Genomic DNA, 24,815 nt, shown 5'->3' with positions numbered 1-24,815 from the left:
CGATCTATCTGCTGAACGCAGAGACGAGCCGGCCTACCCCTGAGAGCTGACCTTAACCGCTGAAGGCCGAGACGGGCCAACTACCAGTCAAATCCAGAGAGCCCGATCTACTTAGCAACCGTTGACAACAGCTACCTGTCAAACCCAGAGGGCCCAATCTACTCAGCAACCATCGACAGCGATCCCCAGCCTAGAGGGCCCGGTCTACCTGTCAAACACCGAGAGCCTGGTCAACCCGCCAAGAGTTCCCTGAAGGCCCCGGTCTACCTCGCCAACGACGACAAGAGTTCCCTGCAGGTCCCGAGCTACCTCGCCGACGCCAAGAGCTCCCTGCAGGTTCTGGTCTACCTGTCAACCAATGCCGAGAGCCTGGTCTACCAAGCCAAGAGTTCTCTGCAGGACCCGGTCTACCGGCAAAAGGTCTCTACCCCAGCTGGGAATCCCCTGGGACTGGGGGGTCTGATTGTAGGTCTACCTTAGCCCTGCCAGGGGGAAGGTTTGTGTCCCTGCCCAACCACAGCCCCCAGTCTGGGCTGCCATGTCCCTAGCTAAGGGGGAAGGGGTGTTGTGTCCCTGCCCAACCACAGCCCCAGCCTGGGCTGCCATGTGCCTAGCTAAGGGGGAAGGGGTGTTGTGTCCCTGCCCAACCACAGCCCCAGCCTGGGCTGCCATGTCCCTAGCTAAGGGGGAAGAGGTGTTGTGTCCCTGACAGTTTCTGTTATGTCTTTTGAACTGGTTGGGGTTTCCCAACCAGGTCCGCTGTTTGAGCGGGAACACCAGCCGTTCCCATTGGCTGGCTCCGTTTGACAGTCGGCTATAAAAGCCGGCTGTCGGGCAGAGCCAGCCAAGCGAAGTGGGCGGAGCGCGGACCAACGGGGCAGTGCTCGCAAGAGCTCTCGCCCCGGGCTGCCCGCCCGGCCGGGCAGTTCTCACCATCTGGGCTGCCCGCCCAGCCGAGGCAGCTATCCCCCCCCGGGCTGCCGTCCAGCCGGAGCAGCTATCGCCCTCCGGACTGCCCGCCCAGCCGGAGCGGCTACAGCCCTTCTGGACTGCCTGCCGAGCCGAGGCAGCTAACGCCTCCCGGACTGCCTGCCCAGCCGGGGCAGCTATCGTCACCCGGACTGCCTGCCCAGCCGAGGCAGCCATCGTCTCCCGGACTGCCTGCCCAGCCGAGGCAGCCATCGCCTCCCGGACTGCCTTCCCAGCCGAAGCAGCCATCGCCTCCCAGACTGCCTGCCCAGCCGAAGCAGCCATCGCCTCCCGGACTGCCTGCCCAGCCGAAGCAGCCATCGCCTCCCGGACTGCCTGCCCAGTCAGGGCAGCCGCGTCAACCTGCTATGTTTAAATAAATTGTGTTAGCCTTCAGCTCCGTGTCTGCCTCGTGTGTGTCATCCCAACGACTACACAACAGTTACATCACCCAGCAAGATTCAACCAAGCCTGGGACTCAAGACAACCTACAAAGTTACCCCTGCATGGCCCCATGGGAGTCTGACAACCAATCAGGATACATTTCTTGCCACAGGAACAGGAAGCAAGTTCAAAGCCCAACAGAGGGAATAAATCTCTCTCCCTCTCTCAATCATGTGTTCTCTTTTTCCCAGGACCTCAGAACCATGTGGTCCTGTCCACCATTAAACCATCCTTCCAAGTAGTCTCCATTTTTCCAGTGTCTTTCTTCCTACTTGGAACTGAACCCAGATGGACATTTCTTCCAACACCAGAAATACTATTTTTCAGGGCAGGCAGTTAGAGCTTTATTTCTACCTGAAAATTAAGAAAGTTAATTTTGTGTGTGTGTATGTGTGTGTGCGTGTGTGTGTGTGTTGAGAAAGATGCTTTTATCAGCCATGTATGAGTTCTTTAGATTGTTAAATTAAACTTATGTGGCAATGAAAAAGAAGGCTTCAATAGTCCAGAGTGTTGACATTCTTTGATCTACATTAAGTAAAAGTGAGCAGTCATAGACAGCACCAAGAACAAAACATGTTGGCTTAAGGGTACTGCAGAGATTTATGAGGTACATGCATTACTAGGATAGCAATTGCATATAGATGAAATGAGACAAGTGCCTGTTGCAAATGTGAATAGTATATGTCTTAAGACAGGGGCGTCAAACTTGATTTCATTAAGGGCTGGATTGTGTTTAACCTTGGGGGGGACCAGGTGTGCATGGTCAGGGTAGGCGTGGCCAGCTCGACATCACTCGTGTTGGGGGCACCTGTGGTGGTCCAGGCAGGGCTGGGGGGGGATCCATTGTCTCCAGCAGAGGACGGTGAGATCAGGGAGAGTGCCAAACCTTTATCTTCCAGAGGAGCCTTGCCATCTGCTGGTGGCCAAGTGCTAAGGCAGGACTTCCCTCTCTCCACTCCCTTCATTTCCTTCTTTTTCCTTCCTTGCTGTCTTCCCATCTTCCCTTCTTTTGCTGTGTCTTTCCTCTTTCCCTTTCTCCTTTCCTGTCCCTTCTTGGATTCTCAAATGCAAAATGGGAAACATTTCTCCTTTTGTTTTGTTTTGCTTTTAGTTTGTTTTGCAAGCCCTCTGCCAGCGAAAATGGAGCCCAGGGGGGCTGCCTGTGACATCCCCGGGCACTGTTTTCAGCCTGGACGGCCTCCTGAAGCCCTCTGTCAGCTCTGTTTCAGCCTGGATGGCCTCCTGAAGCCCTCTGCCAGCCTTGGTTTTGGCCTGGATGGCCTCCTGAAGCCCTCTGCCAGCAAAAACGGCTCCATTTTTGCTGGCAGGGGCACCATGGGCTGGTCCTTCTCCATTTCCATGGCTGCCCTGCAGGCCAGAATTAAGCATCCCATGGGCCAGATCTGTCACACGGGCCTTGAGTTTGACACTCCTGTCTTAAGAGCACCATTAGAAAAACAATCTTTAGCCAGCTAACCTTTTCAATATTATATACCACTTATAAAAACCATGAACGATTAAAATGAACATCTGAAGTGAATCTTTAATCTAAATTATAATTCAATTTTAGCTAGATGACCAAACCTCAAAATCAACCATGAGGAAAACCAGAGGTGAATTCCCTGGCTGACAGCTGCTGAAGCAACCAGCAGGGACTGAAACTACATAGGTAATGTGCAAAGTGTATGGTTACACAAGCCAATTTGGTTTTATATTAATTTTCAATACAGTGAATATTTATGAGTTGTTTATGCCTATCATATGTGAATAAAGCCTAAGGCAGAATTCAAATATCAATACAGAAGTTTTACACCCTTTCTTTCCATATTTAACATTATGATGTGAGGTAAAGCAATAGGTTCATATTTATCAGAGCTAATGCACCACAGAAGCTAAAAAGACACTAATATGAATCCATTAATATCCAGTTCTCATTTCTTTTAAACTTAATCCCATATGTAAAAAAGGAAGATGAAAAATGTTGACTTTCTTTACAGAGTTGTAAGGATTTTAATTCAGTAGCATAGAAACCTAGAATTCTGGATTTTTAATTGGTGATGAAATCTGGTGGCCTCTCATTTTCTTTAATAATTTTTATAGTATGCATGGGTTATTGCTTATAGGTCCAATTTTTAAGAAAAAATGAAAAAGCAATATTTGCATTGTTTAAAATACATAAATATGCTTATATGATATTTTCCATATTTCGTAATGATATTTTTCTATATTCTTTATACTCATGGATAGGAGAAATTTAATTTTAGTAGTTCACGTAAATAGTCTTCAGAAAATATTTTTACCTTGGTAATCCTGCAGCAATGCAGAAGAGCTCCATAAGATCTGAAGAGTTGCAATACTTGCTGAAAGTCACCTGCCAAAGAAAAGAGAATTAGTGAAGACATAACAAGGAGAAAGAGCTTGTAATGGCAATTTTAGCCTATTGTCTGATTTTTGTTTCAAACCAAGCATGATCTGGTTTCTTTTCCATTTATTTTCTGAAGCCTTTATTGTGTTTTCTATTTAGCAACACACTTCTAGCCAACATGTTTATAAAATTCTCATTGTGATGAATGACCATCTGCATTGCCAATCCTCCAAGATATGAAGCTGCAAAGCATCTGTGTCTATTCAGGGGGACTTTGTTGCTACCCAATTAATCATGCTCAGTCAGGACTCTTGAAAGTACAACGTATTCCTGTAGTGGTGGGATTTAAATAATTTAACAACCAATTCTCTGCCTTAATGACCAGCTGGGTAAGTGTGGCTGGGTGGTAATGTGACTAGGTGGGTGTGGCCAACTTGATTCCACTCACATCAAGGGGCATTTCACTTCACCTGGCCTCTCATGTCTGTGGGGATGTTGCAATGGTTGTAAGTGTGAAAAACAGTCATAAGTTACTTTTCAGTGCCATTTTAACTTTGAATAGTCACTAAATGAACTGTTGTAAATCAAGGATTATCTGTACAAAAATACAAAAAGCTTATTTGCTTGAAAAAAGCTGCCCTAAATACCAATCATTAGATTAAAAATACCTGCAACCCTGAGTTATAAATTAGCCAGGGTGCCAGAGAACTTTAAGGAATTAAAATAGTTAAAATACAATGATAGCTATCAGCAGGCAACTCTTGCTCATAAGGTGAAACCCTTTAGCAGAGAGGTCATTTAAGCTCTCCAGAAAGTGGGTGGGCACACTTGGCTACAAAATGCCAAGCTAAAGAGACAAATTAACAAAGCATATAGGGGATCCAGGTTCAAGTCTTCCAAGCTTGTCAGGATCACAATAAAATTAGTACATGCCACAGATATCTAAATAAACTTCAAGCCCGGTGCCATGTTACTAAGTGTCAGGCTACAGAACTTTTTCACATTCAATTAACAAGAATGAACTTTTGAAACCCAAACATATCAAAAGGAATCCTTTACTGAGATGAGACAATTCATATAGGAGTTCAAAGCAGCGTCTAAGGTCTCTCAGGCATACAGGGAGAGATAAGGGAGTTTAGAACCCCTCCCCTTATTTCGATGTGTATTTAGTGAAACAAAAGCCAGTGTGTTAATTCCCCCACACCCCTTTTGTAAGGAACTTTCTCACAGTTTCCCAGGGCATACCTAATTTCCCCCCACCCCCTTTCAGAACGAACTTTTCCAGAGGTTCCCAGGACACATCTCACTGTGGAATTTTTATGGTCTTCTCATCTCCTGGCTGTGCCTCTCAGAGGTGATAGGTTCCGGCCATCTGGGTTTCCTCCCTTCATTGTATCATGTGTAGGTTATGCAAATTTGATATAAGATTAAATATATTCAGGTTACATCAAGAAAGGATTTCTTTATCAGTCTCCCCCCCTTTTCTTCTTCCACCAAGGAAATGACAGATACATGGATCTGACACTAAGCCTTGTTATCATAAGAGAAAACTAAAATGAATTGGAAGATCCATATCCCTACCTCTTTTTTTTTAAAAAAAAAAAAATACTATCAGTGAGCAATTATGTGCTTTGGCTACTCCAAAGAAATGCAAGAGATTCCTGTCCCAGAGGTGCTTTTTCAAGAGGCAACTGGACTTTCTGGAAATCAAGAAAGTCCAGTTGCCTCTTGAGAAAAAGCACCTTTGAGACAACCATGACCTGGATGACTGAAGAATCCCCATAGACAACAGATTCCTGTGCTCAGTGAACTGACACTCTTTCCCATCCAGGACCCTTTCCCACCCAGGAGAAGCAATCCTTAGGTCAAGCTGCACCACTTAAAGATATCAGCTGGTCTCACTCACCTCACAAGACATTCTAAAAAAATAATCCAGATTTAAGGAAAGATAACATGCCCCCAGAAAGACATTAAAAAAAAAAAGAGTGCCAAGCCTACATCCTACCTCTTGGAAGTACACCCCAAAAGGACAGTGCCAGGAACCACTAAAGCAGGGTAAAAAGCTTAAAACAACCCTTTCCCTTTAAGAAAGTCAAGCCCCATTAGCTATTACAATGTAATAAGGCTAAATCGGAAAGGCAGTTTCTGTAAGCAGGGCAATAAAGATAAGGATTAGGCTAGAAACAACACAGAGGCACATCAGAATGTTTCCTTCCTGCCTTCCTGACAGGATTAGCACTGTAAAGTGGAAAAAAAAAAAACCAAAAGGCTGTTGGAAGGAGATTTCTTCAACAACCAGTTCTCCAAACTGCTCAGAAAGTTAACAAATGGTTCTTCCAAATAGATGCGAACCGGCTGAATCCCACCACTGATTCCAGTATACAAGAATACAATAGATATCATTTCCAGAACTTTATTTGAGGTAAAAGCCAGGTTAAAAAGTATGGCCGATATCACTAAACTTTTAAGAAAAATAATATTTTATTTATTAAGTTTGTTTGCCATTCATCTCACCACAAGATTCAGTTGCAAAAAAGTTCAGAAATGGACAATTCTTTTAAATAAAACATTGGTTTGCAATTATTTTTCTGTTTTATTATTTTTAATTAATGTTATACTCTTCTGAGGAAATGTGGATTATTTGGTAGATTAAAAGTATAATCAATAATAAATAATGGGAAATTTTTTATCATGATTCAAAGATAAATCCTTGAGAGGGAAAACCCAAAGGAAGATATTGAGTTTGATCACTTAAAGCTGCTGGATCCACATGTCACACTAATTCTTAACTGTGGTGTATACAATTAAAAGAAATTATTATTTAATGCAACTTCTGAACTTAGCCAAACAATAAAGCTAATTACTGGATGCAATAAATTAGCAAGCCTAAATAAAGCTGATTGATTATTCATTCATACGACAATTCCACAACTCTGGCATTGGCATCTTGACATTCTATATGCAAGTATTTATAAATTGGATATAGCAAATGAACAAGAACTATAGAAGCAGTAAAAATGATAGGCTGTAAGAACGTTTTAAAAATGTAATGTGAATAGGAAAGGGAAGTGATTTAGAATTGTATGATACTGCCAACTTCCATGTTCTATTTCCAGCAGTTTCACTCTTATCAAAGAACATTCACTGGGAAAGTTGAATAAGAATAGAAAGTTACAGATACATTTCAATATAGTGCTCCCTAGGGCTAAAATCAGGTAACAGTGCTATAGATATCTTTATTTCACATTCCTTTCTAGAACATTTCCATGTAACAACATTTTGGACAACATGACTTTATTTTTGATCCATTTATTGTCACTTTTGGGATAGCCAAAGTCCCGAGGCTATACTTTTTCTATCACATTTTTTTTTCTGTACAAACTAATTAAGGTAAAATGGTTGATTTTCTCGTAATTACAGCAATAGGTTCTGTAGCTCCTGAGGAGCTGCAGTTATGAAACAAAACCAGGGTGTTATTGCTGTTTGAATAAATCAGATCCAGATCTTACTGAAGTCCTTGGCAGAAAAAAAAAGTAAACTGGCAAGAAGCACTATCAGAAAAAAAATACTTAGTTTGGCAAAATACCACCTGCTAATGTTTGAGAATGCAATCAGTGCAGTCTACTGAACTTAGAATGAACTTCTGAAATAGGCTGGACCACTGAGCCTTGAAATCAATTATCACTGAACAGAATGAATGCAAAGTAAATGAGATATGGCAAGATAATTGGAACAAATGGAAGTCAGATAGTTAGCATGGTTAGTTAAGGACCAAAGTGGGAGAGATAATAGAATAGTTTCCTCTTTTTTAGGCAATAGGCAGTGGAGATTAAACAAAACCAAGGAACCTATTAAAACATATTACTTTATTGGCATAAATATCTTGATGTGCAATTCATTTTCATAAAGGTTTGTTGGTCTTCACTAACAAAACCAAGATCTGCATAAGCTGTAGATAAACACTGTGCCTAATAAAATCCTTGCTGCATTCTGATAAGCATATCAGGAAATGAAATAAAGGACATTCTTTTAAGCCAATCATAATATGCTCTATTTTTTTTCTTTTCTGGACAGAGAAAAGGCTGTGATGAAGTAGAAAATCCTTTTCAGCCTACAGACTTAATTTTTTTTTCCTTTCAAGCAACTTTTCATCCAATGGTTCTATAATGAGAGCTGAGGATCACTAAAGGAATTTTAGAACTATTTCATTAAAATATTTACAGGATTATTTTAAATCTGCAAATGCTTGTTAAAATTGGATAGATAGTATCATAAGCAGTGGTGCATTTCAAATATTTTTACCATTGGTTCAGTGGGCGTGGCTTGGTGGGCATGCTTTGCATGCACACACACACTTTGCATGTGTGTGCATGCACCAAATGCACACTTGGCGCAGGAGCAGAGGCTTGCTGACTCACCTCCTGCAATCCTGCACTCTCCCTGTCACTTCAGCAGCTTCCACGTGTCAATCTGCTGTGCAGTGCAAAGCAGCTGCGCTTACAAAACAGGGAATAAAGGTTAGTATGGGAGCCCTGGTGGGCGGGTGGGCCCAAAAGCAGAGTGTCGGAGAGAACCAGTTTGGTATCTGCTGCTCATCAGCTCTACCAGCTGGGCAGAACCGGGCCAAACCAGTAGAATACCACCATTGATCATAAGGATAGGTTCTCTGAATTTCAATGGATCAATTGATATCTTGATAGACTGAAGTCTATCTGTTCAGTGTTTAAAGCAGTTGATATTCATTTGGGTTCTATCTCGAAAGAGTCATCTTCAGGGGTTGGTCCTGCAGTCAAGATGCTTTTAGATGCATCTCGTGATCCATGAACTTTAGGAAGTGCCACCTAATGCTTTGAAGGAGGCCCTTTGCTAATGTTACATATCTCAAAATTAGCATGGCATCACTAGACCCTTGCCACAGGATCTGCTGCACTATCACCACGTTGCTTTTTCCTTAGAGACTAGTTGTCAACTGTGGTTTATGCTTAGGAGCTTCACATAACCAAATCCCCAATGGCACAGCCATTCAGAAGTCCTTCTCATATAGCGGACCTCACTTCAGAAGTTCAGAGTTCAACCAAGGGACTAGGACAAATCCAGCTACATAATGCAACTCCATTCCATGGAACTTCTTCCCACATATAACTAATGAAGGAAGCTAGTAACATTCAGTATTTTGATTTGTTCCTAACCTAACAGACAAATGAATGCCAAGCCCTTTTTGTACTTTGCACTTAAAATAAAAAGGGAGATACTTGTATTTCCATAGTGGGCAATCCTTGAGCTGAAATTGCATCCGTTCATGAAGTGGCATTCCCCTTTTATATTTCCTGTCCATGATACATCTTGGAAATGCACAAATCATATTTAAAAGAAGCCCAGGTATTATTATTATTAGTGCCCCGATTGTCACTCTAGGCTTCCAAACAGATGAGAAAGGGGGAGAGATCATGTTTCCATCTTGCTGCTACAGTTCTTGTGTTCCCTGAAATGACAAACTACTAGCAAGCTGCCAATTTAAGGGAGATAATAAATAGCTATGCAATCTTCCCTTCTTTGGGCGATTTGTGAGCATTTTACATGCTTGAAGAGCCAGGAAACTCTTGATGAGTCAAAAACAAACTTGTACATAGCATTCTAGCTCAATAGCACCTGCCCATAACACCTAGCCTTGTTCTGTACTCTTTTATCAGGATCCTGGCTTGTGAGGATCACTCTAAGAGGCAGAGCTGAAAATACAAAGATGCAGGGGTGGGATTCTACCAGTTTGGACCAGTTCTATAGAACCGGTTGTTACCATTCTGCACAGTTTGGACAACCGGCAAATCACGCTACTGGCTAGCCCTGCCCCTCCCCACTCACCCCTCCCTTCCCTGCCCAGTCACTCCTTATCTCATATGCGGGCCATCCAACTTGCCTGCATTGTACAAGCAAATTTTATGTGACAGACTCAGGCAGCAGATTGCAGAAAGGTAGATCTGTGAGAGAATCTGCGATTCTGCAAAAAACTCAATTTGAGTGCCTGCTTTGGCTGATTTGGGGTAAAAGTTGTTCTTTTTTTAAATAAAAAATTCGTTATTTACATAAACATTTACAATATTTACATACAAGCCACACCCAACCAGTCACATGACCACCAAGCCCTGCCCGGTCAGCAAGCCATGTCCACCCAGTCACATGACCACCAAGCCACACCCACAAATTACACCACACCCACAGAACCAGTTGTTAAGAAATTTGAATCCCACCCCTGCAAAGATGCATAGAAACAACAATAAAACCAGTCAAAATAATGATTAGGAAAAACTATTTACATGATGATTTCATAATGTTCACAAACATAGTCTTAATCAGAGTCAGGACAGAGCTGGAAGGGGCCTTGAAGGACTTTTAGTCTAACCTCCTACTCAAGCAGGAGACACTATACAATTTGAGACAAGGGGCTGTCTAATCTCTTCTTAAAAGCCTCCAGTGATGAAGCACCCACAACTTCTGAAGGTAAGTTGTTCCACTGATTAATTGTTCTCACGGTTAAAGTCCTTTAAATATACTTACTTGTAAGTAAGTTACCTTTAAATATACTCACTGTTAACTCTGTTAAATATACTTAGAATAGCATTCCAAAAATACATAAAATGGATTCCTCTCATATTAAAAGGACTGGAGTAATCAATCCAATACACATACAAATTGAAAAACACAAATAGCTTTAAAGTATAGGGCTCCTATTCCCAAACAATGTGTTAGTAAGCTACCAGATATATCTCAATGGTGATGTAACAGAAGTTCAGCAAATATATATAAATCTTGAAACTTGCAGCAAATAGCATCTTCATTTATAAGCTTCATCTCCTTCAGCCTAGACTGAAATTTTCTAATATTTCTCTTCTTCTCTTATTTGTAAGTAAATCTCTAACATGTTCTACAAAAGTTACAGCAACTAAAGGAAGTCTTTTTCACAACTGCAGGCACAGCCAATGTGGTGTCTTGCAACAGAGCTGGGCAAACCAGGGTTCAAAACTGTTAAATAATGACACTCACTAGGTGCTTTTCCTTAATGAGATGTTTTTGTGCTGTAGAAACATTTCCTTTTCAAGAAAATGCAGTTGGCCTGTTGAGACATTGATCTTTGCTTCATGTCCTGCTTCAGCAATTAAACAGCAGGAAGAAACAATCAGTGCATGAACTACATATGTACATGCATACTTCTTGCATGTAAGGGATGAGCCAGAAAACATAGTTGGAACAGGCAGATTACGTTGCTAAGCAACTTGTGAGGCATCCCTTAGATATTTAGCCCAAACTTATTAAATACATTATAAAAGTCTGATTAGAGGTTGATCAGCACTTAAGAGGAACAAGCTTTCACAACAGTCATAATAAAGACATAATTACTAGGCATTTTTAAAGTAATATTGGAGTGCCCCCAAATTCAGTCCTCTGGTCTGAGATGGTCTGGTCTGGGAGATGGAAGGAACTGTTACACTGGACAATGAAGATTTTGCTTCCTAAACACTTTGAGATGTATCTTATAGATTATAGAATCATGAAAGTAACCTGTCATTTAACCTATCACATGCTGTTTTATAGAAATCATCTTTTTTTATACAATGACAATGTACACCCTTCAGTACTGGTTGGCTTTGATTCACACATGAAATAAACATGAAAACATGGAACTGTTCTTGAAGCACATCCAATATACCAATTGCAACTGGAATATTTCTGGGATCTAAAAGTAGTGGGTCTGCTGCTTGAATGCAGCTCAAATATACCAAATACTGTTCTTGACCTATGTGAAAGGAATAGCCTTACAAGAGAGTCACATTACATTAAAAAAGAAATGGCCACTCTGATAGAATTTTGTTCCTGGATAGAAAAATGTGGTAGATGAACCTCCTGTTGATCCAACAAAGATATTTTTGCCTCCTAAGACTCTGACTGATAGAATGTGAAAGTGAGGAACAAAAAAGGTAAATGTTTTTATTATTTAGAATCATAGAGTCATTGGGATGAAAGGGACCTTGGAAGTCTTCCATCTAGTCCAACCTCCTGCTCAAGGCAGGATATTCTAATCTATACCATCCCAGTATGGAATTGAATAAAAAAAAATTAATTCTGCATTGGCACTTCAAGTATTGTGTTTAGGATTCAGTTTAAAAAGAATGTAGAGGCACTGAAAGAGTTGAAGTGAATGTTAGAGACAGTTTCTTAACAATGGAAATAGATTGATAATGAAATCAGTGTGGGAGTGGGCTCCTCCCTTTTGTCAGATGTGTTCAAGTAGAAGTTGGATAATTAACCAGCAGGGACACTGTAATTTGGATTTCTGCTTTGAGTCTTTTTCAAGTCTGTCAAATACTTAGCAAACAAACCAAGCCCAGTCATTAACTGTTATGTGAAATAGAACATTCCATGTAATGTCAATGGTAGCAAGGGTATATTTTCATTTTATTTCTTTATTACAGATATTTCTACTATGTCCAGCTCAAGCTGACTCATGGCAGAAATAGTCATGTAAACATGACCGTTGGGATGCTGCAACAGATGTAAGTGTGAGAAGTGGTTGTAAGTAACTTTTGAATTGCTGTTGCAACTTTGAATGGTCACTAAACAAATGGTTATGAAAGCTCCCTTTACAATATTATGTAGGAATAATTCTTATATTTGTTCAGTAAATGATCCAAGTTTAAAGTTTGTTTTGAAGTAAAACCTTTTAATATGTCTCAGATAATTGTGAAAGAAGGATTTTAACTAACTAACAGATGATGGTCAACAGAGAATTCAGTTAATCTGCTCTTTCCAAAACCACAGCATTTGAAAGATGGAAATTAACATTGTACAAATCATGTCTTTATGAACACAACATTTTCCAATTCAATAAAGTACTCTCCTCACTTTCATTTCCTTGATTTTTTTAATCCAAGTCCCAGTTGATAAAGTTTTATTATCAATAAATGAAACAGATAAAAATCTGTCTGACAAGTTTCTATATTAAAATTTATCATGCTTTTTCAGACATACATCCTTCCCACATTTTCTTCAACAATAAAAATGTCCTTTAGCTAGTAATTGTTGAATAAAAGTAGCAATCCAATATGATAGGGGGTTGGAGAATCAGTTTAGATTGTGTTATATAAAGAAATTCCAAATGGTATAATTTCCATGGAGAAAGTATTCTGTATCCTGTACAGATGCAGATAGATAACTCCACAAAACATCCATAACAAAGTACTTTTATTGATTCATCAGGTATTCTCATAACTCACATTTGTGATGAAGTTCTTCTTTAATGACCAATCCTTTGTATATCTGTCTTGTAGGTAAAAAAATGATTTATCTTCTATCCTTTTTTCCTCATGTTGTAGCGATAGAAGTAAAACAGTTACCACGAGTCCGTGAGTTCAGGCAAGAATGAGGAAAACCTCCCCCAACCTCTCGAGGGTCAATTTAGTGACCAATCAGGATTACAGATGTGGTCACGTGATATGGACTACATTTCCCAGGATACCTTAACTACATTTATCATGATGCATTCCCTTAAGGGGACACTTCACAACTGCTACCTAACTATCCAATTCTCATACACTGGCTGGTCAGCACAGAAAGCATTTAATCAAGGTTTGGAAACAAATCTATCAGTAGAAGACAATATACTTCATGTAGTTCAGGATCAAATGTAGAATCCTTGGTGCTCTCTGAGCTTGGTTGTTTGTATGCAGACAATCAAGCAGGAAAGAATACCCTAGTTAAGGAACTGCTAAGGAGAAAAACAATCAAACAGAGAAACAACCAAGCAGAAAACAATCCTCTAATCAAGGAACTGGCAAAGGGAAGACACAACGAGAAGAACAACTCTGGTAGGGCAAGCTAATGTATATAAATAGAAAGTAATCACTAGCACTGATAACGTTATCTATCTGGGTAGTGAAACATCTACAAGCAAGCAAGCAAGCCAAAGGTGGTATTCAGCAGGTTCTGACCAGTTCTGGAGAACCGGCAAACCCTAACTCTAACCTCTGCCTGGAGATTTTACAGTATTCTTCCCCTGCCACGCCCACCAAGCCACACCCACAGAACCGGTAGTAAAAAAAATTGAATCCCTCCACTAAACCAAGCTCAAAGAACACCAAGGGTGTCTCTCTCTCTGGCTCTCTCTCCCTCCCCTCTTTCTCTTAGTTTGGCTCAATAAAATTCTACTAGGAATATTACCATTTCTACTAGGGATATGGAGGTAAAAAACAGAGTTGTGTTTTAGGAAAAAAATTTAAAATGAGATAGTAACATTCCCTTTTTGAAAACAATATAAAAAATACTACAAATTCAAGGAAATGATGCTTACAGTGCATAATGTTCTAATTTTGCACTTCTGAGGGTAAATATTGAAGGTTTTGGGATTGCTATATCTTCTCTGAAAATTTTCAGTCTTTTCCAGAACTAGGCAAAGATAACTTAATTCTGATTTTTAACGTTATAAATCTTTGGTTAAGGCAGAAATATGTTATAAATGTTCAGCATAGAAATGGTAGGGTATCCAAGAACGTAAATGACAGAAGGGAAGCATGGTGAAAAAGATGTTTTTGCCTTCACATAGATTGGCAATTATTTGTAGAGCTGGGCAGGTCATGATACATTGTTAATACTGTGGCTATGGATTTTATAGTATATTCGAAATATATTTAAGACAATACTAACTAGAGCCAAATTACATACACTTTTCCTATCTGACTTCAAAATTGCTTGAGGAAAATATATCAGAAAACACTGACCAGTGGACCAGCAGACAGCACAATTTGGGTCCCATGAGGTCTCAAATCACAGGGATGACTCCTCCTTGCCTGAGATGCTGTAGGTCCCACCAGGGGTGGGATACGACAGGGTTATCTATTGGTTCGGGATTTATGAACTTCCCTGCACGCTGTGAGCCATGCGCCTATAAGTCGTCACCAGCAGCTGTGTGCAGAGAAGCAGCCTTTGAAACAGCCCTCTTTTCCTGCTTTTTAAACTGCACTTGTGCCTCGTTTGGCAGCTGAAGTTGAAAAATCAGGAAATAAAGATCAGGTAAGAGCCCAGGTGGGCGAGTGGGCAAAAACATCAGCAGACATAGAACCAGTTCTATGTCTGCTGCTCTTCAGAGCTACCGATTCTACAGAGGTGGACAGAACTGGTAGAAACCCACCCCTGGGTCTCACCAGTAAACCAGGTAGAGTATCAAATGAGTCTTTGTTCAGAGTCAAAGCTTCTAGAATAGGGATGTCAAACTCACGTCGTCATGGCAGTGTCACATGACATATTGGAACTTTTTTCCCCTTCGCTAAAACACTGCATAATGCAGCTGACCCATGAGCCAGGACCTTGACAGCCCTGCTCTAGAAGGACATCCTTACCTGAGATGGAGCTTGCATTATACTGTATATAGGTTTTCTATCTAATACATAAGGATTTGGTTCAATTCTAGCAACTGCTGGAACAAGCTGTGTGCCTTGGAACTATCCATGGTCCTGCAAATTATATTTTGTCGGGCTGATAGTTGCTTATTTTGACAGCCCTTCGGCACACTGCCTATTTCAGCCTTCTATAACCAAGAACCTTCTAGAAATTTTATCAGAATAGACCCAGCTGGTTGGAAATCCTGTGATCTGTTATCCTAATGTATTTCGAAGTACCAGGCGGAAAATAAGGTTTATAGTTCCTCTGATGCTTTTTTCTACTGCTTTCTATCTTCTACCCATATGTCTTCTCCCAGAAGGTTTTAATATGCCTCTGCAAGACTTAAGCCACCAAGAGAATCTAGGCATATGCAACTGGGGATAACTCTCTATTATGGTGGGGGGATGAATAGTGTATTATCATGTGATCAAAAACATGCAATCAATTTTTCTTTTTCTTTGTCAAGGAGTGTCAAATTCAATTTGTTAGCTTAATTTCCACCAGGCATTTGCTACGGTAATATTGCAGAAGATATGTAGTTTCTAAGATGGGTAAAGGTGATCTTGAGTTAAAAGAAGTGCAGATATTACAATAATTGTGTACGTAGTTACTTAAAACTTTGAATCTAAAGGGCTACTAAAGCAGCACTAATATAATTTTAAAACAGCAGAACATTAAAAAAAAAACCTTACAAAATCTAATAATAAAAATAGGAAATCAGAAACCAACACCATAAAATGGAAGTTCGGGGTTAAAAGAGTGGGAAAAAGAGATATGTCTTGACAATAGGTCACAGATTCCATATAAATAAATGGCCAATTTGTGCTGGAGAGAGAATTCCATAATTTGGAATTGGACAAATGAAAAGGCTTCATTTTGCATCCATCTCTAGCAGTGGATGGGCAAATCCTATTGTTTAAAGAAGCTAAATACTTCTTGTGCTTGGAAATGCACTTAAAACTAGTGACAATAAATGAAAAACAGTCTTAAAATCATATAAGCTCAACTTAAAATGCCATTCCCATTATTTCACACTACATAACATTTTCAAATACTATACAGGGAATGTTTTATCACTGTTGTACCCGTGCCAGGTACATGGCATATGTGACATCATAACATATGTAAAGCCTGTGAATAGTTAATGCATATTATATCAACTTGCTCAAATCTATGTCTTACAAACATGCTTCAAACTTGTAATCCCCAATTTGTAAAGGAAAACAAGAGATTTACATTGATACTAAAATTTACTTTTCTTCCATCTCTATCATTTTAAATGGCAATATATTTATTTTTGTCATCTTCTGATTGTTAAGAAGTTTTTAAGAAGTTAAGAAGACACTTTCTTTAGAATAAAGCTTCTCTGAACTACTACTTTTTTGTGGGAAGATATAATCGTATTTTGTAATAAAATCACATATAGAAAGTCTTTTATTATACAGTCCCAAGCTTTGTTTAAAAAATGTTATTTTCAATTTAGTGGGATATCCCAGAATAGTAGGTAGAATCTTGCAGCCTTAAATCTGATACAATTACAAATACTACTACTACTACTACTACTACTACTACTACTACTACTACTAATAATAATAATAATAATAATAATAATAGAAACAGAGAAAAGTTTTATTAAATTAGTTTTATGGTTAATAGCATATTCAGGATAAGGAATGGACAAACAGCTTGCTGTATTTTCTCTCTCTTTCCATTCTCTACAGGACTAAAACACATTTAGAACACACATATTTGGGGAAGCTGATGTAATAATGTATTAATAACACATGCCATGTTGATTTAGCACATACAGCACCTCAGTCATGAAACTAACTGGATTTTTAAAGTCCCATCTCCTGGTAATTTATCACAGATTAGGCAGAGGAGTCATATATGTACAAAAAGTGTATTTTTGCCACACTTTCTCTATTATAGATTTGCTCCCTCTTTAATTAATAGATTCATGTAACTAATAAAATCATAGTATGAATTACAATAGAAGTTTAATGCACTTCAGTATGTGTATATGTACATATACAAATGCACAAATACATATTTATTAGGTACCTTAGAATAATTACAAAAGGTAGACATTTTAAGGAAATAATTCAATATAATATTGATGTACCCCCAAATACTCTACTTAAACCTTTCTATTTTTCTACTAACTACTAAAATAGGTATTTCTATTTATACTGAAATCCATTCACACAAAACCTTTGCATTTATATCCACAGAATGGCATACATACTAAATTTGTGCAGAAGAGACAAGTATCCATTCATGCTGTCCAAATCCTGAGGATTTTGTTCCTAAATTCTTATTTCAAGATTGCTTTAAAGAGGCAGCAGTGCTTATAGCTGAATAGAGCTTAAGATACAGAAGCTTTTTAAAAAAAGTGAGGTCATGAATCCACTTAGATGCAAACGTAAACAGATAAAGATAGCAGCTGTGAACAAGAAAGGAATGAACAAATACCTTTTGAATTCTTCCATTAATATCCAGATAAATGCGCTTGGGTTGGTATGCCGATGAGCTGCATCCCATCTTCCTAAGATTTGCTACAGTGAGACTTTGACTGTAATTCGTTGGATTAACTTTACAGCAGAAATAAGGTTCAGCAAACTGAAACTGAAACACTATTTCTAGATGCATAAGTCTCTTCACTCTTTCCCATTCTGCAGCCTCAAACTACAATCCCCCCTCTCAGATATGCATGCATTTCCCATCACTTTTCTACTCCTCCTTTCATTTTTTTTCGCATTCTTGTGAAGGAACAGGCGGGAGCCAAACTCCAGACCCTGTCGCCAACTGCCCTCTTGATTCCCATAGCAACTCTCGATGGCTTCAGATCAAGGAGTATTTCTGCAATCAATGTGCCACGGTTGTACAGAAAAGTAGGGTTTGATTAGCTGCTTTGACACAAAGCAGCACTTAACACTCAGCAAATGATCAGCATTTATCTCACAGTTGGTGTTAAGGATTTTTATAGTAAGGTTTGAGAATTCATTATTTTAGCAGTCTGTCTAGACATAAGAGAAAAAAAGTATGGCATTCAGTCAGCGAGTTGATTTTAAGAGCACGGTACAGCAGCACTTGGGATTCTTAAAGTTAAAATAAAGTCTTTTAGGCACACTTCTGCTTTAATGGCCCAGAAAGAAGGAAGGAGTAAAGATTATATAGGGTTCATAGAAATGGTACATGATTTTTTTTTGCCTATTTTTATAACCCCTAGGTTCTAAAAACTTTATGTTTAGTAGAAATAAATGACATGTAGAGGTGATTTTTAGATTGGCACGATAATCCACATTCTATAAATTTAGAATGGGGAATTATATTAAACATATTTTTAGTGAACAAATTTTAAGTGCCACCTACTGAATTATAGTGGAATATAAACTATTCAGCTGTAGGGTGATCTCTTGGATAATGTTTCTAATTTTTGATGGAGCAGAATATTCCCACAAGGCTGATATTAAAGAATTAAAAGAAATAGAATAATTTATTTTCAGAACTCAGCTTGATTGAATAGACCAATATATCGTGACCAAATGATTTCAAAATTCATCGAGACTACAAATCTCAGCCAGCACATTATAATTCTAACCCACCCAGAAAGTTCCAAGTTTGATAAGGCTGAAATAAAGAATGCTCACCTAGTTTTCACTGAAAGTGGCCTGCTGTCATTGAGTGATTTATTGCAACATTTGTCTGCACAGTATTTTTTTTTTTAGGGATGAATAAGTTTTTTTAGGGATGAATAAGTTTAGGGATGAATAAGCAAATAAATAATATTCCTGGGCTGGAAACAATTCCAATGTTACTATTATTCTCATTTTTCATATTGCCTTGAATCACTCTATGTATTGTAACAAAAATGGCGGAATCCATAATTCACTATAATTGCACAATGTCCCCAGTAAAAAAATTTTTGCTTTACATTTTTCTGAATCCATCACTCATGACATCCAGACAGCCACATTTAAGCAAAATATAATGATCACCAGAAAAACATTTGTCATAAAGAAGCTCAGACATTTCTATTAATTAGCAAATCTAAATAGATCTTTAACATGTAAACAAGAGTAGATAATTGTAATTCATATCACAGAAATTTAACATCTGGAGTGCCCTCCCTGGCTTATCATGTAAAGCTTTAGTTTGCAAACCTGAAATTCTGGTACCTACTGGCAAGATTAGAATTGCACAATAAATCAGGATTTATTTTTTCCTTTTCAATTCAATGCAGAAAATCATTTTTTCATCAAACAAGACCAAAAATATTATTTCATTGGGTCTCTAAATTTTTTTCTAGTAGCTATTTGACTGCTATTGAAATTTCTAAGCTTTATTTCATGTAGAAGAAACAAAGAACATGATGGTGATGATATGATGATAATGATTCATTCTCTGAGGCAAGACCAAGTCCAATATTGTTGTCCCAAATCTTACAGCAAGTATATATTGTAAATAAAAGCATCATTACATGACATCTGGAAGACAAGGGAGTTGGGAAGGTCTGACTTGTAAGACAACAAGTATTACATGGGGTGGGATTCAATTTTTTTAACAACCGGTTCTGTGGGCGTGGCTTAATTGGTGGGCGTGGCTTGGTGGTCATGTTATTGGCTGGGTGTGTCCAACTCAATATCACTCACACTGAGGCACGCATCTCTTCGCCTGGCCTCTCATGACTGTGAGGATGCTGCAACAGTCGTAAGTGTGAAAAATGGTCATAAGTCATTTTTTTCAGTGCCATTGTAACTTTGAATGGTCACTCCACACAAGCAAAGTACCAGCAAAGGAGGGAAAAAAAACTCCAGAGAAGTTCCAGAGACAGGAAGTCTAGTCCTGCCAAGAATGTAATAAGGGTTAACGGAGAGGCAGTTTCTGTAAGAAACACCAGAATGTTTCCTTCCTGCCTTCCTTACAGGATTAGGCCAGTAATTTCTTCTAACAACCGGTTCTCTGAACTGCTTAGAATGTTAGCAACTGGTTCTAGTGAATAGGTGCGAACTGGTAGAATCCCACCCTTGGCATTACGTCACTGCTCCTTCAATACCTCTCTGGTGTAAAAACAGGAATAAAAAAAATTCATAAACAGTTAATATCAGGGGTGGGTTTCTACTGGTTCTGTCCACCTCTGTAGAATCGGTAGCTCTGAAGAGCAGCAGACATAGAACCGGTTCTATGTCTGCTGATGTTTTTGCCCACCTGCCCACCCAGGCTCTTACCTGATCTTTATTTCCTGATTTTTCAACTTCAGCTGCTGAAGGAGGCACAGCTACACAGGTGCTAATGATGTGCTAATGACGATTTACAGGCGTGCAGCTCACAGTGGGCAGGGGGTAATTAACCCTGTCATATAAATAAATAAATAAATATTTGGGGAAAAAAATCAAATCTCGTAAGCTCTTCTCATATCACTTACCCCAAACAGAAGAGATTTGCAGCTGGGCCTTACTTTTTAGCACATAGCTCAATTGATTTCTGAGTTAATCCTATTCTGATTGGAAACAACCCACTCATTTTAAAAATAAAAGCTCACAAAGAACCTTGACATATCACATTATTTTTCCTACCTAATATACAACTTTCTTTTCACTGCAGACTGATCCCTATCTTTTTATTTTCTCCTTGACCTTCTGGTTCCCTTTGCAATCTTCAGTTTATTTTCTTTCATTGAACAGTCAGTTATATGTCAACTAGAGACTTCATTAAGATGTTATTGAATACTTCTGGAGGATGATTTATTGCATTCTTGCTCTTTAAAGTGCTAAGCCTTTGAAGTGTTTGAAGGCAACTAGACTTTAGCAAAGCATATTAAGTGCTTAAGCTTACAGTGTTAGTCAAGTTTGTACAAAGGCCACAAGCTTCAAAAACAGGTAAATGTAAACAGCAAAAGGAATGGAAATGCAAACATGCTTTCCACTTTAGAGAGATGAAAAAAAGAACATGGCTTATTTGAACAATGATTCCAAGAAACTGAAATGTGTCAAAGCATAGAATCACCTGCTGGCTCAAGTACACAACAATCTCTTTCACATAAATGGTTTGTTTCTAACTTAGATTTCTCTTGCGGTCGTTCTTTTCCCAATTTCTGTTTCTTTTTATGCTTCTTTCTTCAGTATTTGTTTAACTAGTCTATCCTGCTTCAATGTTCAGCTGTTCTATTTTGCCTGATTCACAACTTTGGTTCTTTTTCCTGGGTTCTGCTGTTTCTATTCAACTGAAACACAGCAGCCAAATGAGAGAGAGGGGGGGAGGGAGAGAGAGAGAGAGCGCCTGGGAAGTTTTACACACTTAATCTTTCCCATTAAATAAAAGCAGTTGAATCCTCTTGATTTAAGGATATCCAGGGAGATGAAGATCACAGTCCTTTGGGTAGACATATTCTAACTTGGAATGAAATAGTTTATGTTCTTTCCTTAAGAAATTTTTTAAATGTAATCTCTGTCTGATCAGTACCACCATCTGGTGGCAACCATGATCACTGCAGGAACAATTGTCTTCCATGTTTCTTACTACAGGTAGTCGTGGACTTACAACAGTTCATTTAGTAACCATTTGAAGTTAAAACAGCACTGACAAAAGCAACTTATGACCATTTTTCACAGTTACAATCTTTGCAACATCCCCATGACCATGTGATCAAAATTCAGATTCTTGCCAACTGGTTTACACTTATGACTGTTGCAGCATCCCAGGGGTATATCATCCTCTTTTGCAACCTTCTGACAAGCAAAGCCAATGGGGAATTGATTAATAACTTATCAACTGTAGTGATTCGCTTAAGAACTTGAGCAAGAAATGTCATAAAACAGGGAAAAACTCACTTCACGAATATCTCATTTAACAACATAAATTTTAGGCTGAATTGTGGTCGTAAGTGGAGGATTATCTGTAGTTCCCACTTTTGCAGGGAAAACAAATTCTTTTAATCATTTTGCCTCTCAGCTTTTATCAAGGAATTTCCTATGAGTATTCTTCCTTTTGTTCAGCCTTGTCTTCCTGTTCATTGTTCATATTTTCACTCAGAAAGCCAAGCATATGTTTTATACTAATGTTGTTTATAAGAAGTTGGGAGTAGAGCAGTTTAGTTTCTCATAGGAACCCTTCTTGGGAGTAAGGAGGACAGATCATCGATGCATTACAGATGGTCTTAAATTAAGAGGAACTCTTGAGAGCAGACCTCTGAAAAGAAACTTGGCACAATTTGATGGAGATATGAAATGGCAGTTGAGATGGGCTTAGATTGTTCTATCTTTTGAGACAGGTTGCTCTAACATCCATAGTTATGAAGACCTTTGAATGGCTAGTACTGGCCCACCTGAAAACCATCATGGATCCACTATTAGAGCCCTTGCAATTTGTCTACTATTCTTCTTCTCATCCTTTTCTATTTCCTTTTCTACTTATGACTATAGCTTTGTTATTCGTATCTTTATTATTTATATTGTTTAGTTTCCTAGTATGATTTATGTTGATTTCTTATTTAGTATCCCATGACTATTACTAAGTGTTGTATCTTATGATTCATGATGAATGTATTTCAAAAACATGGCCAAAGGTGTATATTATAGGCCACCCAAGCAGAAAAAATAGATGTCCTTTTTGCCAGCCAATTAACAAACATATGCAGGAAACATACAACAATAGTAATGGGAGACTTCAATTATCCTGATATCAATTGGAAAACTAATTCTGCACCAAGTGAGAAATCAAATAAGTTCCTAACCAACCTAGCTGACAACTTTGTTGTCCAAAAGGTAGAGGGTGAAACTAGAGGGACAGCCATACTGGACTTAATTCTTACAAACAGAGAAGAAGTGATAGAGGAAGTTGAAACTGCAGGAACCTTGGGTGAGAGTGACCATGTCATACTAGAATTCAACATAATACAAACACAAGCAATAGAACATAATGACACCAGAGTCTTGGATTTTAAAAGAGCTGATTTCAATACACTCAGAGAGAACCTGGGAAAGATTCCATGGATGAAAATCCCAAAGGGGAAAACAACTCAAGAATCTTGGGAAACTCTAAAAAGTATGATCATAGAAGCCCAGACCAGCACAATGCCACTGAGAAAGAAAAACAAGAAATCCAAGAAGAAACCAGCATGGCTGCACAAAGATCTCTCTGGCAAATTGAAAGAAAAAAAGGACAAGTACAAAAAATGGAAAGAAGGACATACAACTAAGGCAGAATATCAGCAGATAGCCAGAATCTGCAAAGATGAAGTCAGGATAGCAAAGGCTCAGAACGAACAAAGACTTGCAACAAAAGTCAAAGATAATAAAAAAAGTTTCATCCATCATATAAATAACAAGAAAAAAATCAAGGAAACAGTCGGTCCACTAAAGAGAGAAGAGGGCAAGGTAATAACAGGCAACAGAGAGAAAGCAGAACTGCTTAACTCATTCTCTGCATCTGTCTACATGCAAAAAGAAACTATAGCTCAACCCACCAAAAACATAACTGTAAAAGACAGACCAGAGATAAAAGTTAAAATAAGCAAAAAAATAGTAAGAGAACACCTGTCTGATCTTGATGAAAACAAATTACCAGGGCCTGATGGAAACAATTTTATTGGTTTTTTAAAAACAAACAAAACATAAAAACATCAGCTCTCTTCCATACATATATACAAGCAGTGTGTCGGTTGGTTCATCAGTTTTGTGCATTCATTTCGTAGTCTCAATTACAGTTACATTACATAATAACTCGTATTATCAATCCAAACTTATGTATCCTCGTATCACTATTAAAAAATCATTTGACTATAATTTTATTCATTCATACTTTATGAGATAACTATAATTTAGGTAGTTTATTCTATAACAAATCATATAATCATACCAAATCTATCCTAAAAACACTATAGATATGATGTCAAATAACAAAAGAAAAAGAAAAAACAAAGATATTCCTTATTATCTAACATTCTAAATATTCTATTATTGTATTTTATCACCCAACCATTGATAGAAAAGGTCCCAAATTTTATAGAATTGTTTATCCTCTTGCTCTCTAATTTCAAATGTCAATCTACTCATCTCAGCACATTCCAATATTTTCTTAATAATTTCTTCCTGCAATGGAATTTTCTCATTTTTCCAATTTTTAGCAAATACAATCCTAGCCGCAGTTAATACATTTACAATCAGATATTTCAAGTCTTTACTGTATGTATCTGGTAAGATTCCCAATAAAAAAAACTCTGGTTTCAAATCTATGTGTTTCTTTATCATTTTTTCCAACCACATGCGAATTTTAGTCCAGTATTTCCTAGCGTCCTCACAAGTCCACCACATATGGTAATATGAGCCGGGTATCTGATGACATTTCCAGCATTTTTCAGATTTATTCTTGAACATTCTTGCTATCCTTGTCGGGGAAAAGTGCCACCTGTAAAACATCTTATACAGATTTTCTTTATAAGCTGTTGACATTGTCATTTTATAATTTTGCGACCATAGTTTTTGCCATTTCTCTAAATCAATCCCATATTCAAAATTCTTCCCCCAAGCAATCATAGTTTCTTGAACTTGTTCTTCCTCTAGCTTAATTCCCAGTAAATAACCATATAGTTTTTTAATCACCTTTTCAT

The 24,815-nt window shown here is 38.5% G+C and overlaps 1 protein-coding gene across 2 annotated transcripts in view; it reads right to left on the bottom strand.

Annotated features, from left to right (window-relative positions):
- PDE9A (phosphodiesterase 9A) overlaps positions 1-18,075 on the bottom strand; it is a 79,182-nt gene extending 61,107 nt beyond the window's left edge. Inside the window, exons 1-2 of one of the 2 annotated variants that reach the window (XM_087937666.1) lie at positions 17,681-18,075; positions 3,714-3,784 (exon numbers count right to left, since the gene is read on the bottom strand). In XM_087937666.1, the coding sequence (XP_087793792.1) occupies positions 3,714-3,784; positions 17,681-17,857 (248 nt within the window). In that variant the 5' untranslated portion in view covers positions 17,858-18,075. Of the gene's footprint in view, positions 1-3,713; positions 3,785-17,680 lie in introns of those variants that run through there. The other variant, XM_087937664.1, reaches the window with a different exon arrangement.
- Positions 18,076-24,815: the final 6,740 nt, after the last annotated feature.

The sequence above is a fragment of the Pseudonaja textilis genome, chromosome 7, assembly GCF_049901715.1.
Source record: "Pseudonaja textilis isolate UNSWEBS1 chromosome 7, rPseTex1.2, whole genome shotgun sequence".
Classification (NCBI taxonomy): Eukaryota; Metazoa; Chordata; class Lepidosauria; order Squamata; family Elapidae; genus Pseudonaja; species Pseudonaja textilis.
The sequence above is the reverse complement of the archived record's forward strand: the minus strand, read 5'-3'. Positions and strand labels throughout refer to the sequence as shown.